Consider the following 22,556-nt stretch of genomic DNA (forward strand, 5'->3'; position numbering starts at 1 on the left):
GCTGATAGGAGTTGCAGCAGTTGACTTGAAAGACGTTCTTTTATTAGTCCTGAAACAAAGCTTTAGATCCGCCGCTAGTTAAATGTAACAAGCAATACAGAATCTCAGTCAACAGAGGCCCTTGTCTTTTATTAAGACCCAGCTGTTAAAGGGTCATTTGGTTCTTCCTGTGGAAAATAACCCCCCCATTAATGTTCGGGGTGGTCCCTTGACAGGATTTCTGAGTAAGTGCCTGACATTTAGTTTTTGAAAGGATCTGAAGCCAGGGGACTTGGACGTTGAGACTTATCAGAAGTAATGTGTTCAACTTTAAATTCGTTAAGTATGCCACAACGTATGCCTGAAACGCTGCCATCAGCTAAATGAACTGACTTACAGGGCTGCTGTAAAGGATTCGGGGGCATAAGCCTCGTGGATGTCAGATCCACGGTAATATAACTGGGAAGAGACTATACATGAAATGAATGCACTTCTCCGATGTGATGTTCCTGTGTGATATGTTGTGATGTGATGTACCCTGTTGCTACTTACAGTGTAAGTCTTACATTATTTTGAGTGGCCCCTGCTCCAGTGTCTGAGAACACCACAGTGAGGTCGACTTTTGCTTTGTCTGCCCTAGGCTATTTGCTTTCTCGAAGAGAAGGCCAAGCAGGGTCTCCTGAAAAGCCACTCTCCGATCTAGGCCGTCTCTCCTACCTGGCCTACTGGAAGAGTGTCATCTTAGAATATCTCTACCACCACCACGAGCGGCACATCAGCATCAAAGCCATCAGCAGAGCTACGGGCATGTGCCCCCATGACATCGCCACCACTCTGCAGCACCTCCACATGATTGACAAGAGAGATGGCCGGTGAGCACCCGTGTCCTGGGCGACCCAGCTGCCTCGTAACCATCTTACCCCAGAAAGGGTCCCTAAAGTTAGGCAGATTCATTCTAGTTAAATATTAGAGGTTCCCCAACAATATTACAAAAACTTTTCTCCTAAAAAGAAAACAGGCAGTGACACTTCTTTGCTAGTCAAATTTCAGTTTGCTCCACATTTTCATTGATGAGCTTTCTGGTTTTTTGTAACCCAGGTAATGTTAGTGCTAGCAGAGATCAGTATCGGAAGGTGAAATGAAATTTCAGCTTTTGATTGCACTTTTTTCTGCCTCCTCACATTACAGATTTGTCATCATTAGACGGGAAAAGTTGATATTGGGCCACATGGAAAAGTTGAAAACCTGTTCCCGGACCAATGAACTTGATCCAGAGAGTCTGAGGTGGACCCCAATCTTAATTTCTAATGCTGCAGTTTCTGAAGAAGAACGAGAAGCCGAAAAAGAGGTAATTTGGGTTCATCAACCTAAGTTGTGTAATTTCAATCTTGTAGCATTTTTAAGCTAAGGTCATTAACATCATTGTCAAAAGCTTGGTTATGTAGAGAGAGCTTGTGAAATGATATGGCACTAATTTATCCTAAGTGAGGTTGCATGGTAAGACATGATAATTTTATTGAGTATGAAAAATGAAACGTTTATCATTGATCACAAAGCAGCATTTTTCACTACTGACAGCATGTAATCAGATCAAATTTGGTGCTGAGCTCCAAGACTGCAGTGTCAATCGATTCATTGTGTTTATGAATTTGCTTAAAATGCTCCATGCCAGTGAGCATGTAATGTAGTGATAAGGACTCAAATCAATTCGCTGCATCATTAATACTGCTAAATATCCCATGAAACCCAATCTTCTTTGATTTGTTATCCTAACTGATGCAAAAGAGTTCTGAGATGATGCAGCTGGAATGCTGCTTGACTGGCTGATTATCCTGATCAGAAACGACTTAGAGATCCTTTGCCTTTGATCCTTAAAGGCTCTGACTGTATAACTGCCCTCACACTGACCCGCCATTTTTACCTCCCCTTTAGGCCGAGCGGCTAATGGAACAAGCTAGCTGCTGGGAAAAAGAGGAGCAAGAAATCCTGTCATCTAGAGCTAACAGTAGGCAATCACCTGCAAAAGTACAATCGAAAAATAAATATTTGCATTCCCCGGAGAGCCGGCCAGTGGCAGGGGAGCGAGGGCAGCTGATGGAGCTGTCTAAAGAGAGCAGTGAAGAAGAGGAGGAGGAAGAAGAGGAAGAGGAAGAGGAGGAGGAGGAAGAAGAGGAGGAGGAGGAAGAGGAAGAAGAGGAAGAGGAAGAAAATATCCAAAGCTCTCCTCCAAGATTGACTAAACCACAGTCAGTTGCCATAAAGAGAAAGGTATGTGTCTGTTTAGATTTTCTGTCTTGTGAGTCAGTTTCAATCAAATCTTATTTGTCATCGCAAATATTCTATTAGTATTTGTTTCACTCTCCATTCTTTAGATGTAGTTTATTTGTATCCAGTCCCACCGATCATACATCCTCAGCCTTTATCTTACAGTCATGATTGTGTTTACTCTTTGTGGTTTGATGGTGCTGTGACAGGAAACCAGGGACAGGCGGCTTGCTAGTCTGGTAGTTACTGCCACCTGCTGGTTTGCGGGACTGGAGTAAATCAGGTTGTGGGAACAGGAAAGGGCCCAGGGGAGCACTTAACCGCTCTCCAGTCAATTTTGATGAAAACCTCAAGGCCTAGAGAGGATAGGAGACTTGTCCAAGGTCGCACAAATCATTAGAGATGGAGCCAGAACCAGACAAATGCTCAGACTCCAAGCCCAGTGCTCCTGATGCTATTTCCTTCTCTTGTCCTTGGCATAGAATTGTCAGAAGGTATTTTAAGCCCATAAGTTTAATGCTGGTATTTTGGATTTGTGCAAGTACAGATTCTTGACAAGTCTCCAGTCGTAGTAGCCTGGTGGTTTCTATAGGTACACATTCCCGGTGCAGAAGTTAGAAAATTGATTTTGTCTTTAGGTAACTGCTCAACCCAGATCTGCTGTCTTTGTCTTCAGTGTCTCTCTGCGACACGCAAAGGGGCCAGATAGTGTAGGATATTCTAATAGTGAGAATGCAAGTTAAGGCTCTGCCCCAAGGCCCCGCTGTGTGGCTTCTGTCAAAGCCCCTGCTGTTCTGACTCCCAGGGTGGTTGGTGCTCCATCGTCTGAACCTGACTGTGTTTAAGTGGAAGGGCAGCTGGGGCAGGCACAAGAAGAGCATCCCACAGAGTGGACTTTAGGCTTCTGAATCATATTTTGGTTTCTACAAGGAACATGTATCCATGTATTATGTATATAACAAAAGAAGTTTGCTTCAAAAATAACAAAACCCAGAATTATCCATGGCGTGTTAAGTGCCTACCATCACACAAAAGGACTCAACCTAAAGAAAACCAGTTCTGCATATTGGCTAAACCCACGTTTGGGAAAATTCTAATGGATTAGAGAGTGCAGGCTGACTGAAGGGATTAATAATCATAAATACTAAAATACAGAATATGACTATCAAAATTTATATGTGCACTTCAGTGAACATCCGGACAGTTAAAAATGTGAGACTCAGTAATTCTTGGATATAGTTTACCTAGAGTTTGAGTTTTAATCAAGCATTTTGTACTCGTCTTTGCAATGTACTTTCAGTAATTTTTCAGACCCATTATTGACAGATTACATCTTAGCAGCAAATCTACCTGTTATTCTTATACTTGGATTTTGTATCACTGAGTACATCTTTCTTGGAAAAAATATTTTATGTTTTCAATTATGGAAAGTCATTTGTGCCAACCTCTAATGCAATTAGAAAAAATTGTTATATCTTACATAAGTAAGATACATTCCACATGTCTTTACATTTTCTTTAGATGCCGTCCATGTTAAAATATTTTGTAAAATTATCAGCTGCCCTCATCCTTGCAGGCCACCAGTACATGACTCTAATGTTGTCTGCAGAGTAATTCTTTCTTCAAGTACTCTTTCTTCTTTCCTTTTCATTGTTCCTGAATTCCTGTGAGATGGGGAATGAGGGGCTAGTCTTGTGTACCGTCGTGTGTCTTACAGTGCCATGCTCGTAGTAGGTGCTCCTTGAACAGTTATCCAATGTTACAATGAGTGACCCAGTGGCTAGTTGACTGTTGAAACACTCATAGAGACGCTGATGTCCATGATGATTTAATCACTATAACGTATAGGATTTTGAAGCCAGCAGGTACTACTCGAAAATAATATGCCAGGAAAGCAAACCTTAGCTTTTAAAAATCCACAGTGCAGCTGCTAGGATGTTCCCTCTCAAAGCATCTGTTTGAGTAAACAACTGTTTTATTTGGAAAACACTTGTCTGTGTAGTAGGCGCCCGAGAGGGATGTTAAACATCAAATGGAAGGTTAAGTACAAAGGCATTACAGAAGTCTTTACGTGTTAAGTCTCAGACACGCGTTCAGTACATGTTTGCCGCATATCGACTCAGCAGTGTAATTTCTCATGAGCTCTGATGTATTATGTTTGGAATTAATTTCAGAGGCCTTTTGTACTAAAGAAGAAAAGGGGTCGTAAACGCAGGAGGATCAACAGCAGTGTAACAACTGAGACCATTTCTGAGACGACAGAAGTACTGAATGAGCCCTTTGACAACTCAGATGAAGAGAGGCCAATGCCACAGCTGGAGCCTACCTGTGAGATTGAAGTGGAGGAGGATGGCAGGAAGCCAGTGCTGAGAAAAGCATTCCAACATCAGCCTGGGAAGAAAAGACAGACAGAGGAAGAGGAAGGAAAAGACAATCATTGCTTTAAGAATACTGACCCTTGTAGAAGTAAGTGGAGGAATTATAAAAACCTTACCCTTGTGAATTTCTGTCTGTTATTGCCAAAAACCAGGCACCTGAATGCTACCCAAAGGCATCTCTGAGGTGATACCGACCCACCAGAAATAAGTGCTCATCTGTCCTTTCTCATTCATAAAAGGTTCTATCCCTTCTTCCTGGAATTGGATTTTATGTTAAACAACTTCTAAGGCCAGAACATCCCTCTAGGTGGGTTCATCTTACTTTCCAGAAATTGGCTTATCCTCAAAAACTTAGAAGTCTGTCAATAAGAAACACATTGCACTTCCTTGATTCTAATATGTACTTTTTTTGACATTTAATACTTCTGAAATCAGAGTATATATTATTATTATTATTGATGTGAGCACTGAATGTTTTTCCCTGGAAAACAAATGTTAGTAAATTGATGATGAATCATAATCAGTGGTGTCTTCGGAGATGTTCTTATCAAGAATCATCTAAACCTACCCACACCATCACCATTAGCTTTGATAATATAGGATAATGTGTAAATCAGGAAATTATCTTTCCTTTCAAATTACTGTTTAACAGTTGCTGTTGCAGAGACATCCCACCCCATCTTCTAAAAAAAAGAAACATTATTGACTCTTCTTTGATGCCCTATTTAAAAGAAACCATCCCTTGCCTGTTGGGCTGGGAACTTGAGCTCCCAGCTGAATGATGAGGATTTGTGGGACATTCTTTCTACTCTCCAGTTGAAATGACTCTATTCAAAACCTTACTTTATTTTAGTCTAGAGAACAGGCCATCTCACTTTCCTGGAAACCACAGGTTATCACTCTTGCCTTTGAAAAGCCACAATTTTAAGAACATGAGCAGGCAGCTCCTTGACTTTCTGAATTAACAACAATGCTATTGCTACATACCTGTTTTGCGGAGGCAATGACATCTCACTCTGGGTATGGAGGAACCAAGCCTGTTCATTAGTCATTTTTTGGCATGGAATTTGAACCTTATTCCACTTTTTAGCTGTGTTCTCAGGAGTCTACACATGAATCATCACTGCCTTCATTCTCTCCTTTGTGCCACTTGCCTTAACAAATTCCAAGTGGCTGTATTATACCTGATTACTTTCAGGATCTTCTTTCTTAAAAATAGTTATTAGAAATTTCATCTTCTGATTAGCAGAGTTTTCCTAAAAAGGCTAGTAGATCTAGTAGCATGTGGAGTGAGAATTGGAGTCCAGAGTCACTGGTGTGCCTGTTCCCTGTTTGTGCGAATAGAAGTGAAGCCATTTGAACATCATGAGAGGTCTGTTAACTGGGTATTGTACTTTGCACTTCTGAAGGATCAGTCTATAGTACACGTCTTTTCAGTTAGCCAGCTTGAATGTAATACAGACAGGTAAGTTTACGTGTAATCCTTTTATTAATAGGTGAGCCCAGTGTTTACCCTGCTCTGCGCTGATTGGATTAGAAACCACTCCATCCTGGCAAAAGGGATCTCTGTTCCTCACTGGTTATTAATTAGATCTTGTTTTATTCTCCAAAACAGTGTTTCTAATAAGACTGTTTCTCTTTATGAAGCTTTTTCTTTAAAGTGAACCCTCCAGGAGATCAGTGGGGCTTCCCATGTAGCGCTAGTGGTAAAGAACCTGCCTGCCAGTGCAGGGGGTGTAAGAGACACGGGTTCGATCCCTGGGTTGGGAAGATCCCCTGGAGGGGGCCATGGCAGCCCACTCCAGTATTCTCGTCTGGAGAGTCCCATGGACAGAGGAGCCTGGTGGGCTACAGTCTAAGGGGTCACGAAGAGTCAGACGACTGAAGCAGCTGAGCATGCATGCAGGAGATCGATATGATCATTAATTTTATAAAGATATTAAGACTTGTGTGTTTTATGTTTGTATTTATTCATATATTTACTTGTTTGCTTGCTTATGTTTATATAAATATATATATTTATTTTATAGAAATATATTTATATTCATACATACATACAACTAACAGTAAAAATAAGATTAGCTGAGCTAAAATGAACCTGACAGTTATGGTTTGTTTCTTATTTAATATTCAAACCATACACATTTGCACATGGATCCAAAATGCAGTGTGGATAGAATTAGTGATAAAAAGAATACTTGTATTTTAAATGTTCAATAATTTCACGGTAATTACATTATAGTGTGTGTCAGGCAGAAATGATCCTGGAGTAGATTAGAAATGTGTTTATGTTTTGGTTATTTAGTTATTCATTTGTTTCAGAGGTACATAGTTTATTTTTATGCCAGAGAGAATATTCAAATCAAAGAAAATAATGTCATCTGAGATCATTTCAAACCAGTAAATGTCCACAAGCAGAAGTTCACTTTCTCAGGATAAATATGCGAGCTAGTCTTCTCTATTCCTTTCTCCAGTTTAGTGGTGATTGGGATATGAGCTAACTTTAACCTCTTTCACCTGCATTTCCTAATTTGCAAATATTCAAAATGATTCTTTTCACATTGTGGAATTCCAGGCTTTTGTGTTAGAGAATATTTTGTTTGTTAAACTGAAATAAACTTATTATAGTTGCTTATATAATAATATAAGCACATTATTATTCATGTGCTTCCTATAAAAAAGCACAACCTTCTGTAAAGAATGGGTTATGTCGGGGGGGTGGGTAGGTATACGGTGTGTGCAGCATGTATTATTTTCCAGACCTAGGTTATTCCCTCAGTTGTTTTTTTTTTTTAACCACAATATTATTCTGTATCAGGTTTTATTATATCTTTAGCATCAAAGCTTAAAGTGCTAAATCGAAAATCAGTATTTGATAAATTATTTAGAAGAATGAATTCAAATTGTTTATGGTGATGCTTTCTAAGATTTTATTCTCCTTCCTCCCCCTTTCTGTCTCCTCGCTAAGACAATATGGATGATGGTGCAAATAACTTGAAAGAAGCCAGTAGAGACAATCCCGAACCTCTGAAGTGCAAACAGTGGCCAAAAGGAACAAAGCGTGGTCTGTCTAAGTGGAGGCCAAACAAAGAGAGGAAGACTGGATTTAAACTGAACTTGTACACCCCGCCAGAAACACCCATGGAGCCTGATGACCAGGTAACAGTGGAAGAACAGAAGGAGACTCCAGCAGACAAATCCAGCCCCTCTTCCACCAGGATTGAGGAGGGGGTCCAGGAAGCCGTGGAACCCCTGCTGCCTCAGGACGAAAACGGAAGGGAGGAGACGTGTGCACCTGTAAGTCCAAATAAATCACCGGCTGGAAAACCTGAAGACGATGTAATCAAACCTGAGGAGGAAGAGGAGGAGGAAGAAGAAGAGGAAGAGGAAGGAAATGTAGAAAAAGACCCCAGTGGTGCCAAGAGTCAGGAAAAAGAGGAGCCAGAAGTCTGCATGGACAAAGAAGACCCTGTGCATTTGGATGATCATGAAGAGGAGGAGGAAGAGGAGGAAGAGCCATCTCACAACGAGGGGCATGATGCCGATGATGAGGATGACAGTCACATGGAGTCTGCTGAAGTGGAGAAGGAAGAACACCCAAGAGAAGCCTTCAAAGAAGTACTGGAAAACCAGGAGGCTTTTTTAGACCTTAGTGTCCAGCCTAGTCATTCAAACCCAGAGGTCCTAATGGACTGTGGTGTTGACCTCCCAGCTTCGTGTAATAGTGAACCTAAGGAGCTTGCTGGAGCCACTGAAACTGCCCCTGAATCTGATGAGGAACCCCCAGGAGAGCAGGCACAGAAGCAGGACCAAAAGAACAGTGAAGAAGTAGATTCTGAGTTCAAAGAGGGAAACACAGCCACCTTGGAAATAGACTCTGAGACCGTCCAGGCGGTTCAGTCCTTGACCCAGGAGAACAGTGAACAGGATGACACCTTTCAGGATTGCGCCGAGACTCAAGAGGCCTGTAGAAGCCTACAGAACTACACCCACGCAGACCAAAGCCCACAGATCTCCGCCACTCTAGATGACTGCCAGCAGTCAGACCACAGCAGCCCAGTTTCATCCGTCCATTCCCACCCTGGCCAGTCAGTACGTTCTGTCAGTAGCCCAAGCGTCCCTGCCCTGGAAAACAGCTATGCCCAAATCAGCCCAGATCAAAGTGCCATCTCAGTGCCGTCTCTGCAGAACATGGAAACCAGTCCAATGATGGACGTCCCATCCGTTTCGGATCATTCGCAGCAAGTTGTGGACAGCGGGTTTAGTGACCTGGGCAGTATCGAGAGCACAACCGAGAACTACGAAAACCCGAGCAGCTATGATTCTACCATGGGCGGCAGCATTTGTGGAAATGGCTCTTCACAGAACAGCTGCTCCTACAGCAACCTCACCTCCAGCAGTCTGACACAGAGCAGCTGTGCTGTCACCCAGCAGATGTCCAACATCAGCGGGAGCTGCAGCATGCTGCAGCAGAGCAGCATCAGCTCCCCCCCGACCTGCAGCGTCAAGTCTCCTCAAGGCTGTGTGGTGGAGAGGCCCCCAAGCAGCAGCCAGCAGCTGGCACAGTGCAGCATGGCCGCTAACTTCACGCCGCCCATGCAGCTGGCTGAGATCCCCGAGACTGGCAATGCCAACCTTGGCTTATATGAACGGATGGGTCAGAGTGATTTTGGGGCTGGGCATTACCCACAGCCGTCAGCCACCTTCAGCCTTGCCAAACTACAGCAGTTAACTAATACACTTATTGATCATTCATTGCCTTACAGCCATTCCGCTGCTGTAACTTCCTATGCAAACAGTGCCTCTTTGTCCACACCATTAAGTAACACAGGGCTTGTTCAGCTTTCTCAGTCTCCACACTCCGTCCCTGGGGGACCCCAAGCACAAGCTACCATGACCCCACCCCCCAACCTGACTCCTCCTCCAATGAATCTGCCACCACCTCTGTTGCAACGGAACATGGCTGCATCAAATATTGGCATCTCCCACAGCCAAAGACTGCAAACCCAGATTGCCAGCAAGGGCCACGTCTCCATGAGAACCAAATCGGCATCTCTGTCACCAGCTGCTGCCACCCATCAGTCGCAAATCTATGGGCGCTCCCAGACTGTAGCCATGCAAGGTCCTGCACGGACTTTAACGATGCAGAGGGGCATGAACATGAGTGTGAACCTGATGCCATCCCCAGCCTACAATGTCAACTCTGTGAACATGAACATGAACACCCTCAATGCCATGAACGGGTACAGCATGTCCCAGCCGATGATGAATAGTGGCTACCACAGCAATCATGGCTACATGAATCAGACGCCCCAGTACCCTATGCAGATGCAGATGGGCATGATGGGGACCCAGCCATATGCCCAGCAGCCAATGCAGACCCCGCCCCACAGTAACATGATGTACACGGCCCCCGGACACCATGGCTACATGAACACAGGCATGTCCAAACAGTCTCTCAATGGGTCCTACATGAGACGGTAGGCAACATGGGCTGTCACAAAACCCCTGGGCATCTCTCGGATTGATCTGCACAAATACCTTCTAAGAGTACGATTTCAAAACCAGCAATTGGTGTGAATGCAAAAACATTTGTTGGCACCATTTATTATTAAAAAAAAAAAAAGCTGTATGCAGCAGAAAGCCTTATAAAGTTGTTTTTCTTTTTATCTTTTTTTTTTCCTTTTTCTTTTTTGGTACTTTTGTTTCTGTTACTTTTATATGAAATTCTCTGCAAAGGAAGGCCTCTCTTTGGACTACATATGGAGGCAGCCACTCGCTGTGACTGCTTCCATTAAACAATGTGGATATCAAGCCCCGCCCCACCCCAAATTATCTGTTTTAATACTGAACCTAGAGCGTTTTTTTTTCTCCCCTGTCCACTCCATGTAAATGCCTTGACCGTTTTCAGTTCTTGTATATTTCGTTGAGGTGACACTTCAGCATGCCGCTAATGTCTTTGTTAGTGACAGTGCATTTGGTAGTACTGTACGAGTGTTGTGCTAACAGTAAGCCATTTCTTAAGTTTTTTGCCTTGATTAGGGTGCCCTGATTTGAGGGTTTAAAAAAAAAACTATATTTTTGTTAATTATAAAACTGTAAAGAGCTATAAAAGCTATTTCCATTTGGTTAGTCAAAAGGGTTTTATTGCTAAATGTTTGGTGTAAAGTTGAGACCCTTTTCCATTTTGGTGACAGATTTCTTTGGGGAAAAAAAGGCAGCTTTCTGTTTTATAAATGCAGACTTCTGTTTATTGAATGAAGCATATCTCAGTGTTTATCTGTCAGGTTTTGAAACATTTCATATATGTCCAAATACTTGGCAGGATTTAAAAAAATAGTGAATTTGGTGTAAAGTTGCTATTTTATGGAAATGCCTCTAACTTTACATTTTCATTCCATCTGTAGATTTTTCTATCTTTATAAAATATTGGAGTTATTTTTTAAGGAAAAATAGAGAAGTAGCTTGTGAATAGCTCAAACTAAGCTTACAAATCGCATGTAAAAAAAGCAAAAAAAAGTTATTTGTGTCTGTTTATATCGCTTCCTTTTTTTGTAGCCTTTGTACCTGTACAGGGTGACTGTAAGGGCCAAGCAGGAGAGGCGTAATCCTTGTATAAAATAGGAGCCAGCGACACTCTTGTATTTATCTGTTCTCTTTTTAGTCGGTCACTTCAAAAAACAAAAAACAAAAAACAAAAAAAGCTGTACATTTTAACATAAAATAAATTATGATGAGCCATTTTTAGCCTCTTGTGTCCTGTCATATTATGATTGATAGAGAATGACCAATTGAACTGTATATCATGTGTCACATCTCAGATCACATTCACATTTTGGGAAAATAAATTATTTAGTGTAAATCGGAGTTAAGAGATTTTCTGATTTGTTTTGACTTTGTGGGAGGGGTTGGCAATAAATAAGAGTAATATCTAATAAAACCATCACATATACCAAATACCTATTTAATAAATTAATTTATAATGGATTTTAATGCTTTTCATGAAAGTTTATTTTATGCTAGTGCATACCTTCTGTATGCCAATCATTGTCTTTAAAATAAAGTGAATTTGTTTTTTTCTTTTTGACTTTGATCTTCATTTGCAAAGGGATCCTGCCCAAATATCCAGCTGCCTCGTTTGTACAGTCTGTATAAAATCCCCTTAGGGCCTAGTCCATTGGTAGCAAACTTCATTTTTATAAACAGTAATAACAACAACAAAAAAAGCACCCAATTTGGACTTGAATGTTTGAAATATCATTTTCTTGAATAAGCATGCAAGTTTTGCTCTGTCATGAATGAGTGATTGGATGTTATTTTTAGAATCTAAAGTTTAGGGGGGAAAACGTCATTGTTCACAAACATTATGGCATTCAGAGAAAGCCCTGTCTGACTGTTAAAACATTTGGTGATTAAGTGACAAGCCTAGAAACGAATGCTTGACTCGGCCCCCGTGTGGGAAGGAGGACAGTGCACACAGCCCGGGGTCCCGGGCCCCGATGAAGGGCTTTGCCTCGTGCACTCACTCACCCTTACCATTTTTCTCCCACAGTTATGAAGCAGTCTGGGCTTAGTGTCAAGATTTTATCTTTTGATTCCTCCTCCCCAAAACTGTATAGCAAGTGGGGGAACATCTGTAGTAGCTGGAGGGAGGGCTTCCAAGAAGACCCTTCTGCAAAGGCTGTTGTCACCAAGGGGAGAAGAGAACGTTTAAGGTGCTTTTCTGGTAGGAAAGGAAACTTCTCCTCCTCCTTCAGAGCAGGAAGTGATGGTGTGCTGTTGTTGGAATCAACTGTTGGCATCGGTTCTAGAGCTGCCGAGGATCTTAGCAACCCGGTGGATCCACACCTCAGGCAAGAGTCTGCCCCTAGGAGGGGTAGAGGGCTTGGGGGGATTTGCTAACCAGCTGACGCGGAACTCTGCAGAACCTTCCACAGGCCCCACCTGGAAACCATCTCATATTTAGTCTCTTCTCTTGTGTTAAATAAGGTTCTTTGGGGACTGAGATTGTCCTCTGTTCCACGTATTGCAATGGCTTGTAACCGCACCCTATGGTTTGTGTGGCGCCTGAGCTTACCACACTCTGCCTGCCTCACAGTCCTCCAGGGAGCTTGAGGAGAAGTCCCAGTCACTGCCTCAGACCTGCCGCACCAGAATTTAAGAACGGTACAGAGGACTCCTGGTGTCCTACAGGCTCCCCAGGGACTGCAGCACAGCCAGGAGTGGGAGCCCCTCTGCGGGCCCCAAGTCCTAACATTCATCACAGATGGAAAGGGTTGGCGGGAGAGAAGCTGCTGATCTGAGCCTGCTCTGCACTTGCCTACTCTCACTTAGAGAAATCAGCTCAGCCTTAAATGTGACACCAGGGAGCCCAGAAAACAGGAACTTGGATTCATCAGGAGAAACAGAGTCATTATTAGGTTGAGACCCATGAACAGGCCATACCTTCTAGACCCAGTAATGTGTTCTTTCATTTAGAAGAATTTTTTAACAAGTGATTGTCAGTTGCCAGCCTGGCCTTTTTACTGGCGCAGGTGGTGCCTACCCAGGTGTGAAGGCATTGGCTTTCCTTGCCAACATTCCATTTTAGAAAAAATGACTCACAATATCACAAGAAAAAAAGTCACAAATATCCATCCTTTGCAGGAAATGGGGCAAACAAGCTAACTAATTGTCCAAACACACTGAACTGAAATCTGTGAGCAGAAATGAATTTGATTCTCTCCAAATCATAGTCTTTTTTTCTAGAACACTTTACTCTGAGAGAAGGCCATAACTTGTCAGCTCTCTGATTTAAAGGCTTAGCTAACTCATACGTAATGCTTTTAAAACTGTTGGGTGCTATACAAATATAGGTTACTTTGTTGTTACAAGCAATACTGGTTTACAGTACAAGTAGTTACATTATGAAGCAGGAGCTTCAGTTTCTTTGCAGCGCACTCCTGGTTTTCTCCCTTCTCCTGGTTTTCTCCCTTCTCCATCTTCCCTATTCTCCCTCCTCCAACACCCAGGCATTCGGGCACTAGGGCTTCCTCTGTTTTCTCTCATTATCTCACCCAGTACAATGACTTCAAACACCACCTCTATGCAGATAGCACCCAGGATTATATTGCTAACAGTGGATCTTCCTCTGAGCTCTCTCTGTAGATTGAAGGTGAAATCATGGGTCATCTTTTGTATGTCTTAGACATGATGTAACTGGTGATCTCTAGCCCCTCCTTCCCCCATTTCTGCCCTGGTCAACCCCATCTCAGTATTAAGGCACCACCAAGAAACCAAATCACTACTTTCCAGTCCTGTCCCTTAAAGCAGGCTTTGTCTGTTCTCCAGGATAATTCTAAAATAATCTTGAATGCTAGTCGCCTGGTGCTATCTTAGTCCAGACCATCTTCCTCTTTCCTGTCAACAGTTCAACACCCTCTTACTGGTTGCCTCACCTCCCTACAATCGATTCTCTATATTTCAGCCAGGGTGATTTTTTTTCTTTCCAGAGTGATCTTCTTAAAACATAGATCAAACCATTCCCCTGCTTAAAAACTGATTGTGGTTATTCTTTGCACTTGGAATAAAATACAGTGTCTCTACTGTTCTGTATCCATCTCCTGTCTCACCCACAAGCCCCAGCTTCACTGATGGGCAGTTACTGAAACACACTCCCACTGGGTAGAAACATACTTCTTTGCCACCTCGGTGCCACTTCACCTGTGCTGTTCCTCAGCCTAGAATGTTCCGTCCTCATTTGGAAAGTGCTCTCCTTGAAGTCTCACCCCATCTTCTCAGGTCTAAAGCGGGTTTTCCCCTGCCTCATCCCCACTGCATCTCTCCCTCAGTACCTGCTTCCCTCATCCCATGACGTTACAGCAGACATTTCTGCACTGGCCTCCTAACCCAACTTTTAGCATGCGGTAGGTTCTCAAATACTTGTTGACCAAATGAATATATCATTTCTGAAGAATTTAAACGCTTTTGCAAAAACTTCTGTTCTTCCTTTCCTCTACCCCTGGCTCCTATCTTAAAGAGGCCAGACTTTAACTTCAAAGTGATCTACTTCTGCTTTGCTCGACAGGACTCATAGCCCCACAAAGGTGGGAACATGTGGGAAGGTGGAGAGAAAACACCACAAGAACCCTCTGAGGGACACCAGCAGCCAATGGACCTATCCTTCCCACATACGGCTTCATAAATACTTCACGATGGTGTATAAAAGTAACATCTCATTAAAATGGAAATATTTCTTTCTGGACCAGAAATGGTCAGACCTAGGAGATAAGAACTGAATGTAGAAGAGCTATTGTGATCTTGTAATGGGAAAGTGTAAGTAGGGGCCACTGGAATCCCTTTTGGTCCACACCTCTTTTCCAAGAGCCTGTGTATAGGGCTTCCCTCACCCAAATCTGAGTCATTATGAGGATCCACTATGGGCCAAGGTGACCCCAGAGCAGATCACGGGCAATCCCAGGGAGCCCTACGAGGGCTCACAAAAGCAGGGCAGCACCCCTAAAGTCACGGGGTGACCCTCGGGTGGCTTTACAAAGCTGCTGAGCTCCCAGTGGGTTCATTTTCCTGTTTTCCCCGTAGGCCATTATCATTTCAGGTTTTCTGTTCTTTGACTACTGGCATCAGCATCATTCTCTGGGTTCTGTCTGGTATCCAGTTTCTAGTTCTAGAAGACATCTCCCCCAGCTTTGTTCCTGCTGCTGCTTTCTCCTCAAGAATGGAATCGTGATCGTGGTGATTGGATTAGTGGGGCATGGGGGTGGGGAGCAGGCTCACAAGGCTGCCTGGTTCGAGCATTCCAGGGCAAACACAGTTGTGAATATTTTATACGGGGACTGAAAACAAGCTCGTGTTGCTTGGACTAGAATCAAAATGAAAGATTTCCAGTCCCCCAAAGTCTCTTTTCAAAATTATTGGTTTCCCTGGTGGCTCAGTCGATAAAAGAATCTGCCTGAAATGCAGGAGAACCAGGTTCGATCCCTGGGTCGGTAAGATCCCCTGGACAAGAGAATGGCAACCCACTCCAGCATTCTTGCCTGGAGAATTCCATGGACAGAGGAGCCTGGCGGGCTACAGTCCATGGGGTCACAAAGAGTCCGACACGACTGACAAACTTTCTGAACTGCCCTGGCTCCCTGAGGAAGGCGGGGAAGCCAAGAGGGGTCCTCTGTGCAGGGTCTCAGGACCCCCACTCCCCACCCCTCCCAGATAAATTGCTGTCTACAACTTGCAGAGAGCAGCGTCTCCAGATGGTGACCTGAGCATGTGGAGTCTATCGAAAAGAAGACGCAGCAGCGGCCGTTCGGGAAATCCCTGTCGCCCGCACCTCCCCACCCCAGGAGCAGACCGTTTAACACAGCTCTCCCAGGCACTTTTTCTGTGGTTAGAAAATAAAGTTATATTTTAAAATTATATTTTTAAGAATGTGACTTTCAGACAAAGCCAAATGTTTAATCACAGCACAATGTCAACAGATTTTTAAGTACTCCTCTCTGCTTCCATCTTACAAAAAAAAAAAAAAAAAACAAGAACGGCGCCTGCGCGCTCACCTGTAACCAATTGTGCCGGGAAGCCGGTCCGCGCCATTTTGCAGTGAAGCCAGGCGCAGGGCTCGTCCCGGAGCCCACTGTGAATGCCCCCCTGTTCACCAGCCCCCGGGAAGTTTAAGATTGTTTGGAAGGAGTCAAGCTTTGGTTTCATGTCCCTTCTCTGCGACAAAAGAAGTCACGAGGCAGAGCTGTTTTCAGCCTTCCCTCTCCGTTCCCAAACGTCCAGCTGGCCCCGCGAGGGGGCCCTACGGCTCCTGCTCACACTTCTCGGCGTCCTCACCCTGCTGGGCCTGTCGCCTCTGCTGCACCAGCTGCCTGTCCAGTTCCCGGAGCTGCTTCAGAAAGCCCCGGTTGGGTAGGACGCAGCGGTTCTTGGCCACTTGTTGGATGGCGTCCACCAGGGTCATGTTCCTGTGGATCATCAGGTAGGCCAGGACCAGAGTCGCCGACCGGCTGCGGCCCATGACGCAGTGAACCAGGATCTTATCTGAAATGGAGAGGGGAGAAGAAAGACCCACATTGGAGAGGCAGGGTGGCCTGGAGGTTGGAGCGTACGTGTGGGGCTCAGGTGGAACCCGCTCAAATCCTCATCCCTCTCCCATATTGTAGGACCCTGGGCAACTTACTGAGTGTCTGGGAGCCCCAGCTTCCCCATTTGTAGAGTGGGAATACCATCAGTATCTTCATTAGTGTCCTTGTAAAGGCATTTGCTTAAAGCACTTGGTATACTGCTTGGCGCAAATCAAAGGCCCACAGATGTTATCGTTGCCTCGGTGAGGAGGAGGAGGGGTTGAAGTTGATGCTTCCTACCTGCCAAAGCGCCTCCAAGTGAAAGCTCCATCAGCGTGCAGGAGTAAAAATTTTATGATTTTTTTTTTTTTAGTGCTCACTTGAAATTTCTTCATGTTTATAATATATTCATATTATTTATTTTCTTAGTGCTTATTTTGATTAGGGCAGCCAGTAGAGTTCAGATTTCAAAATGTATAATACGGTGCCCATTGAAAAGTCTCCCTCCCACCCAGCTCCTCAGTTCCCCAAAGTGACATGTATTACCACTTCTTATGGAGAAGTATCTGTGCCTATACATAGCAAAAACATACTTTTTTCTCGTCTTTCCTTGCCCAGAAGGTAGCCAATTTTACACACTTTTCCGTACCTTGCTTCTTCCATTTAACAGTGTGTCTTGGAGATCTTTGTATATCAGCCTCTGAAGAGTTCTCTCTTTGTTATTTTTTCTTGTGGCTGCACAGAGTTCCTCTGTATGGATGAACCATAATCCACTTTAAGCAGATGCACTCCATCCCTTCCATGACTGCAGGTGGATTGTGGAGAACGTCAGGCTTTCTGCACCATTTGCAGTCCTGATGCACTTAACCTCAGTAAGGAGAAAGTTACCCACAGTCCTGCGAGACAGAGGGCATGGTCTGCTTGCCATGGTATCTGTGAGCATCCACATGACCCAGTCTGCCTACAGAACCCTAGCCTATTCTCCTGCAGGCCTGGGTTCCAGACTCAGTTCTGCTCCTAACTACTTGGGTTTGGGGTTAGCCACTCAGCCTGTGGAGCCTCAGCTTCCTCAACTGTCAAAAGAGGCCACAACCTCAGGTCAGCTGTGAGCAAAATCAAGTCAGTAAAATTCACAAGATAAGATTTTTCAAAAATAATTTTACCGTGTCATGTAGTACAACCACAGGATGACTATTCTTACAGTCTAGATGATGAACTCGTCATCTAGATCAGTGGTTCTTTAAGCATGATTTAAGACCCTGGGGGTTCCTAGGATACTCTGCGGAGATCTATAGAGTTAACACTATTTTCACAATAGTACTATAGTGATATTTGCCCCGTTCACTGCTTTGACTTTTGCAATGATGGTGCAAAGGCAGGGAGGAGGAATTGCTGGTCCCTTAGTGTGAATCATGGCAGAGGCACCGAACTAGACTAGTAATCGTTGTGTTCACCACCAGGCACTCGTGGGGGAAAAACAAGCCAACTTCCCTTAAGAATATCCTTGATGAAGCAGTAAAAATTAATTTTATCAAATTTCAGCCCTTGGTTACACTTCTTAATATTCTGTGTGATGAAATGGGATATACATATAAAGCACTTAGGCTGCAAACCAAAGTACAGTTGTTATCGCAAGGAAAAGCTTATGAGAGATTGAGTTGCAAGCTGAATTTTGCTAATTCAGCTTATGGTGTTTGATGAAATACCATTTTTACTTAAAAGAATGAATGACAGAAAAACTATGGTAATTCAAACTTGGGCGTTTGGCAGACTTTTTATCAGAAGTGAACGAAGTGAGCCTGTCACATCAAAAAAAAACAATTGACAGTATCTGTTGCCAGTGATAAAAAGCAAGCTTTCAAGCAAAAAGTAGAATTTGGGGAACACTTGTATCTACCACTGTGAGATTGACAGTTTCACAATACTCTTAGGATTTTTCTGTTAAGATCAGCAGTGATATTAACAAATGTGTCTTTTGACAATGTACAATGAAAAATGTCAACATTTCGAAGATCTGCCTAACTCAGTGAACAAGACTTTCTGTGGGACCGATGAGAGATTACAGAATCATGATGGGTAAAAAAATTCATTCAGAGTTCAAGACAGACCAATGGATTCTCATGTAACAGAGTATGACATTTATAGATATGGTTTCAAATCCCAGATCACAACTCGCCTTTTAAGAAGCTATCATTTGTCAAGTTTTGGTGTAATATCAAAGAAGAAAATCCACAGTTTTCTGAAAAGGCTATTAAGGTATCCCTTCTTTGTCCAACTACATATCTGAGTGAGGCTGGGTTTTCTTCCTACACTTCCATCAAGACACTATCACAACAGATTGTGTGCAGAAGTAGATATAAGAACCCACTTGGATTCTCTTAAGTCTGACATCAAAAAGATCTGCAAAAATGTAAAATAATCCCACGAGTCTCCCTAACTTTATTTTGGAAAATGTAATTTTTTCATAAAAAAATTGTTATATGCAGTTGGTTTACTTTATTATTTTTTAACGAATATTCTCAAATTTTTCAGTTTTTATTTCTAATAAAGATTGATAGATCTAACGTACATAAATGACAGCTCTTTGAGGCCTTCAGTAATTTTTAGGAGTGTGGAAGAGATCTGAGACTGTAAAATTTGAAAACTGGAGATCTAGAAGAATTTCCACTAGAAAAAAGCTCCCTTTGGTCACCATCAATGGCAACAGCTGGGCCTGATGAGAAGCCACCATGAGAAGCAGCGTTCCATCCTTCAGGCCTCCGTTTGGCAGTGCTCTAGAGTAGAGCCCACAGAGCGCATCAACATGCTTTATCTCATTTCATCCTTAATACAACCTTCAAGGTTTCATTATTCTCATCCCTGCTTTACAGATGGGGAAACAGCCTCAGGGAGGCAAAATGGCTGCCAGAGGTCACCCAGAAAGATGGTGCCACTGCTGGAAATAGTTCAAAGCAATTTGTTCTTGAGACCCTCCTGTGTGGTGGCTCCTTGCTACTGTGCCCTGGCGACAGAGAAAGCAATGTGATTAGCATCTCTGGCTGTCCCCTGCACTGCCATACCACCATCCCAGTGCAGTGGTGGCCCTCTCCTGTGGTTCTAGGATCTGTTTGCTGGGGCCAGGCTTAAGCTGTGTGACCCCAAAGCTGTTCCTAAGTCTCAGGCCCCAGGCCTGGAAGGATGACCAAGGAGAAAGATGTTCACAGATGTCACTGGGTTTGTGGAGCACCGTCAGGAGATACAAAGAGCTTGGCAAAAAACACTTCTGAGGGGACGCGGCTCTGTGTCCCTCTCATCCTCATCGAATACACACACTCACACACACAAAAGTGCTGATTCGGAAGGAGCCTCATAGAGAACTTAATTTTATCGTGATTCATTTCCAAGAGTGTGCACAAGCTAAGCAAGCAGGCCTCCAGTCCCGGTAGCTGAGCTGCAAGTGTGGCCGCCTTTTCCTTGTGCACCTTGGTTAGAAAGGCCAGAGGGCCAGAGCAGCGCTGGCTTCTTCAGCACTGGGTAGGGTTTGGGGGCGCTGGCCCTGCCCAGGGGCATGACTGTGCTTCTGGAGTGGAATGACTACCTCTGGCATTCTAATCCCCACAGACTGTTCCAGAGGCTGCCTGGCCCCTTGCCAGCTCTGCTGATAACTAAAGCGTTTCTTCCTTTCCTGGCAAAAAGGGTAATTCTTTCTGTCATGACTAAAGACTTGAAACAGACGAAAGCTGTAGTTCATTAAGTCTTCAGGGAGCCTGAAGTCTGTTAAGTGGGAGGAGGGGAAGGGCCAAAGAGTTTGCTTTTACGATGGCGGTGCTAGTGCCGTCAGCCTTGTGAGCTTGGTGGGTCTCCTCGGGTAGAGGAGCTGTCCGCAGTGTCTCAGGGCACTGCTCCCTCTGTTCTGTGTCTCTTGCTAAGCAGCACCCTTGTGGGCCCAATGTTGGATGGTGAGAACCTGCTCTTGGGAGAGTTGGGGAAACTAGGGGAGGAAGGCTGCCTTTGGCCTTTTCACAGCATGGCCCACACCAGAGAAAGCCGGCGGCTCTCTGTGAGGTAGATGCCAGCCACGGTTAGGACCCTGAGGGAAGGGATCATTGTCAGGGTTGGCATTTTCTAGATCGGTGATTTTCTACTTCTGTGTTCATCGCGTTGCCCCCCGGCATAAAATTCATAGCTAACGCGTACATGGGCTCAGCCCACCCCGGATCTTCCAAGCACTTTGCACATTTTAGTCAGTCCTCACAACAACCTGATGAGGTAGATAGAATCAGTGCCCCTGTTTTACAAAGGAGGCAGCTGAAGTGCACAGAAGTGCTGTGTCTTAGTCACACAGCTGGCAGGACCTGATTCAAGCCCAGGCCACTGCCACTAGAGACATTAAAGGCTATAAAGGGGCCTCACAGGTATGTGTATATCAGACAAGAGTTTTACAAAATAATTAGCACTTCTGCCACATGCCAGGCATGCTGATGGCTTCTGTTCTTTCCTAATCTTTTGAAATTTTCAGGAAATACTAGTCACAGCCTCTAAATTGATTTCTCAGTCCACTGATAGGCCACAATCTATGTTTGAGAAATGATTTCAATTAAGCATTCCTCCTTTGACCTTTTACGAAAAAGGTGAATTCCCACAGTTTTATGAGGAAAAGTCAAATCCAGAATCTCTCGTTGTTCAGTCACCTAGTCATGTCTGACTCATTGTGACCCCATGGATTGCAGCATGCCAGGCCTCCCTGCCCCTTAACATCTCCCAGAGTTTGCCCAAGTTCGTATTCATTGCATTGTTGATGCTGTTCAGCTGTCTTGTCTCTACTGTTTACCTAGTGGCACATTTTCACTGGTGACCAGAAGGTAGGCCTTGGTCACTCAAATCAGTCATACAGGCCAAGCCTGTTAATCACCAGCTCATCCCATCCCATTCCCTCGGTTTGAGGGGTATGCCCCTTGTCTCCCACTAACTACCTTGGAACCTGCAAAGGCAGAGTTCGTTCTCCTCCCAAAATGGTCTGCACCCATGGAAGTCCTCAGAAAAAGGATATGTGGCATGTTTTAGAACTGCCAGGCATCAGGCCTGTTCTTGCTGCAGTGGGTTAGGAGACTCTTAAACACCCTGAAAATCTTGGTCTGGTTAAAGTCAGAAGCACCAGAGAATCAGCCTCCTGCTCAAATGCAGACTTCATTTATTTATTCATACCTTCCTTATTCATAATAGATTTTAAGATGGCTTCAAAAGCAGCCTATGGACTCTTGGTTTAAGAAAAAGAAAGGAGAGTCGTGACACTCAAATCTGATCTTTAGAACCTCGTGGTATCTGCCCTGGGATTTCTCAGAAGATTTCATTAAATGAAAACCAAAGTAACTTAGCTCTGAGGATGCCATGCCAAGAGCAGAGAAGGCAGTCCCAATGGGGCTCCGGTGGCAGTATTTTGTCCTTCTTTTTCTGATGAAGCATGATAATTCAGTTCAGATCCTGCAATCAGCTGGAATGTCTCACCTTTCATGATATTTGGTGACTCCTTATACTGCAGTCACCAGATGCTGAAAATAGGGACGAAGGACTCTTCCGTGAGGCCTGAGTGACAGAAGGGATGCCCATTGGCCTCTGATTAACTCTGTGACCCTCACTGTGTCATGTGACTTCTCTGGGTCTCTGTTTCCCTAGCTCTCAGGGCAAGACACTGAACTCAATTATCTCCCAAGATTTTTCAGGAGTGACTGATGTTGCTTGGTGAGTTATTTCAGCATGGTCAGATCAAGGTAGGGTAGACACGGGGTGGGCCCTGTGAGGCTGACTACAGACCACAAGTACAGCTCCGCAGCACCACGAGGGATGCTTTTCTGCTTTTCAAAGAGACTGACTGTGAGGGGCAGTGTGGGAAACTATGCAG

At 44.0% G+C, this 22,556-nt stretch overlaps 2 protein-coding genes across 7 annotated transcripts in view; one reads left to right on the top strand and one right to left on the bottom strand.

The window, feature by feature from the left end:
* Window positions 1–11,615, top strand: part of KAT6B (lysine acetyltransferase 6B) — a 182,090-nt gene extending 170,475 nt beyond the window's left edge. For all 6 annotated transcript variants that reach the window (XM_061405394.1, XM_061405393.1, XM_061405392.1 and 3 more), the window contains 5 exons: window positions 620–851; window positions 1,168–1,327; window positions 1,912–2,247; window positions 4,419–4,710; window positions 7,591–11,615. In XM_061405394.1, the coding sequence (XP_061261378.1) occupies window positions 620–851; window positions 1,168–1,327; window positions 1,912–2,247; window positions 4,419–4,710; window positions 7,591–10,106 (3,536 nt within the window). In that variant the 3' untranslated portion in view covers window positions 10,107–11,615. The remainder of the gene's footprint in view (window positions 1–619; window positions 852–1,167; window positions 1,328–1,911; window positions 2,248–4,418; window positions 4,711–7,590) is intronic.
* Window positions 11,616–15,980: 4,365 nt separating this feature from the next.
* Window positions 15,981–22,556, bottom strand: part of DUSP29 (dual specificity phosphatase 29) — a 32,067-nt gene continuing 25,491 nt past the window's right edge. Inside the window, exon 4 of the mRNA XM_061405412.1 lies at window positions 15,981–16,655. Within this exon, the coding sequence (XP_061261396.1) occupies window positions 16,414–16,655 (242 nt within the window). The 3' untranslated portion in view covers window positions 15,981–16,413. The remainder of the gene's footprint in view (window positions 16,656–22,556) is intronic.

The sequence above is a fragment of the Bos javanicus genome, chromosome 28 (genome assembly GCF_032452875.1).
Source record: "Bos javanicus breed banteng chromosome 28, ARS-OSU_banteng_1.0, whole genome shotgun sequence".
NCBI lineage: Eukaryota > Metazoa > Chordata > Mammalia > Artiodactyla > Bovidae > Bos > Bos javanicus.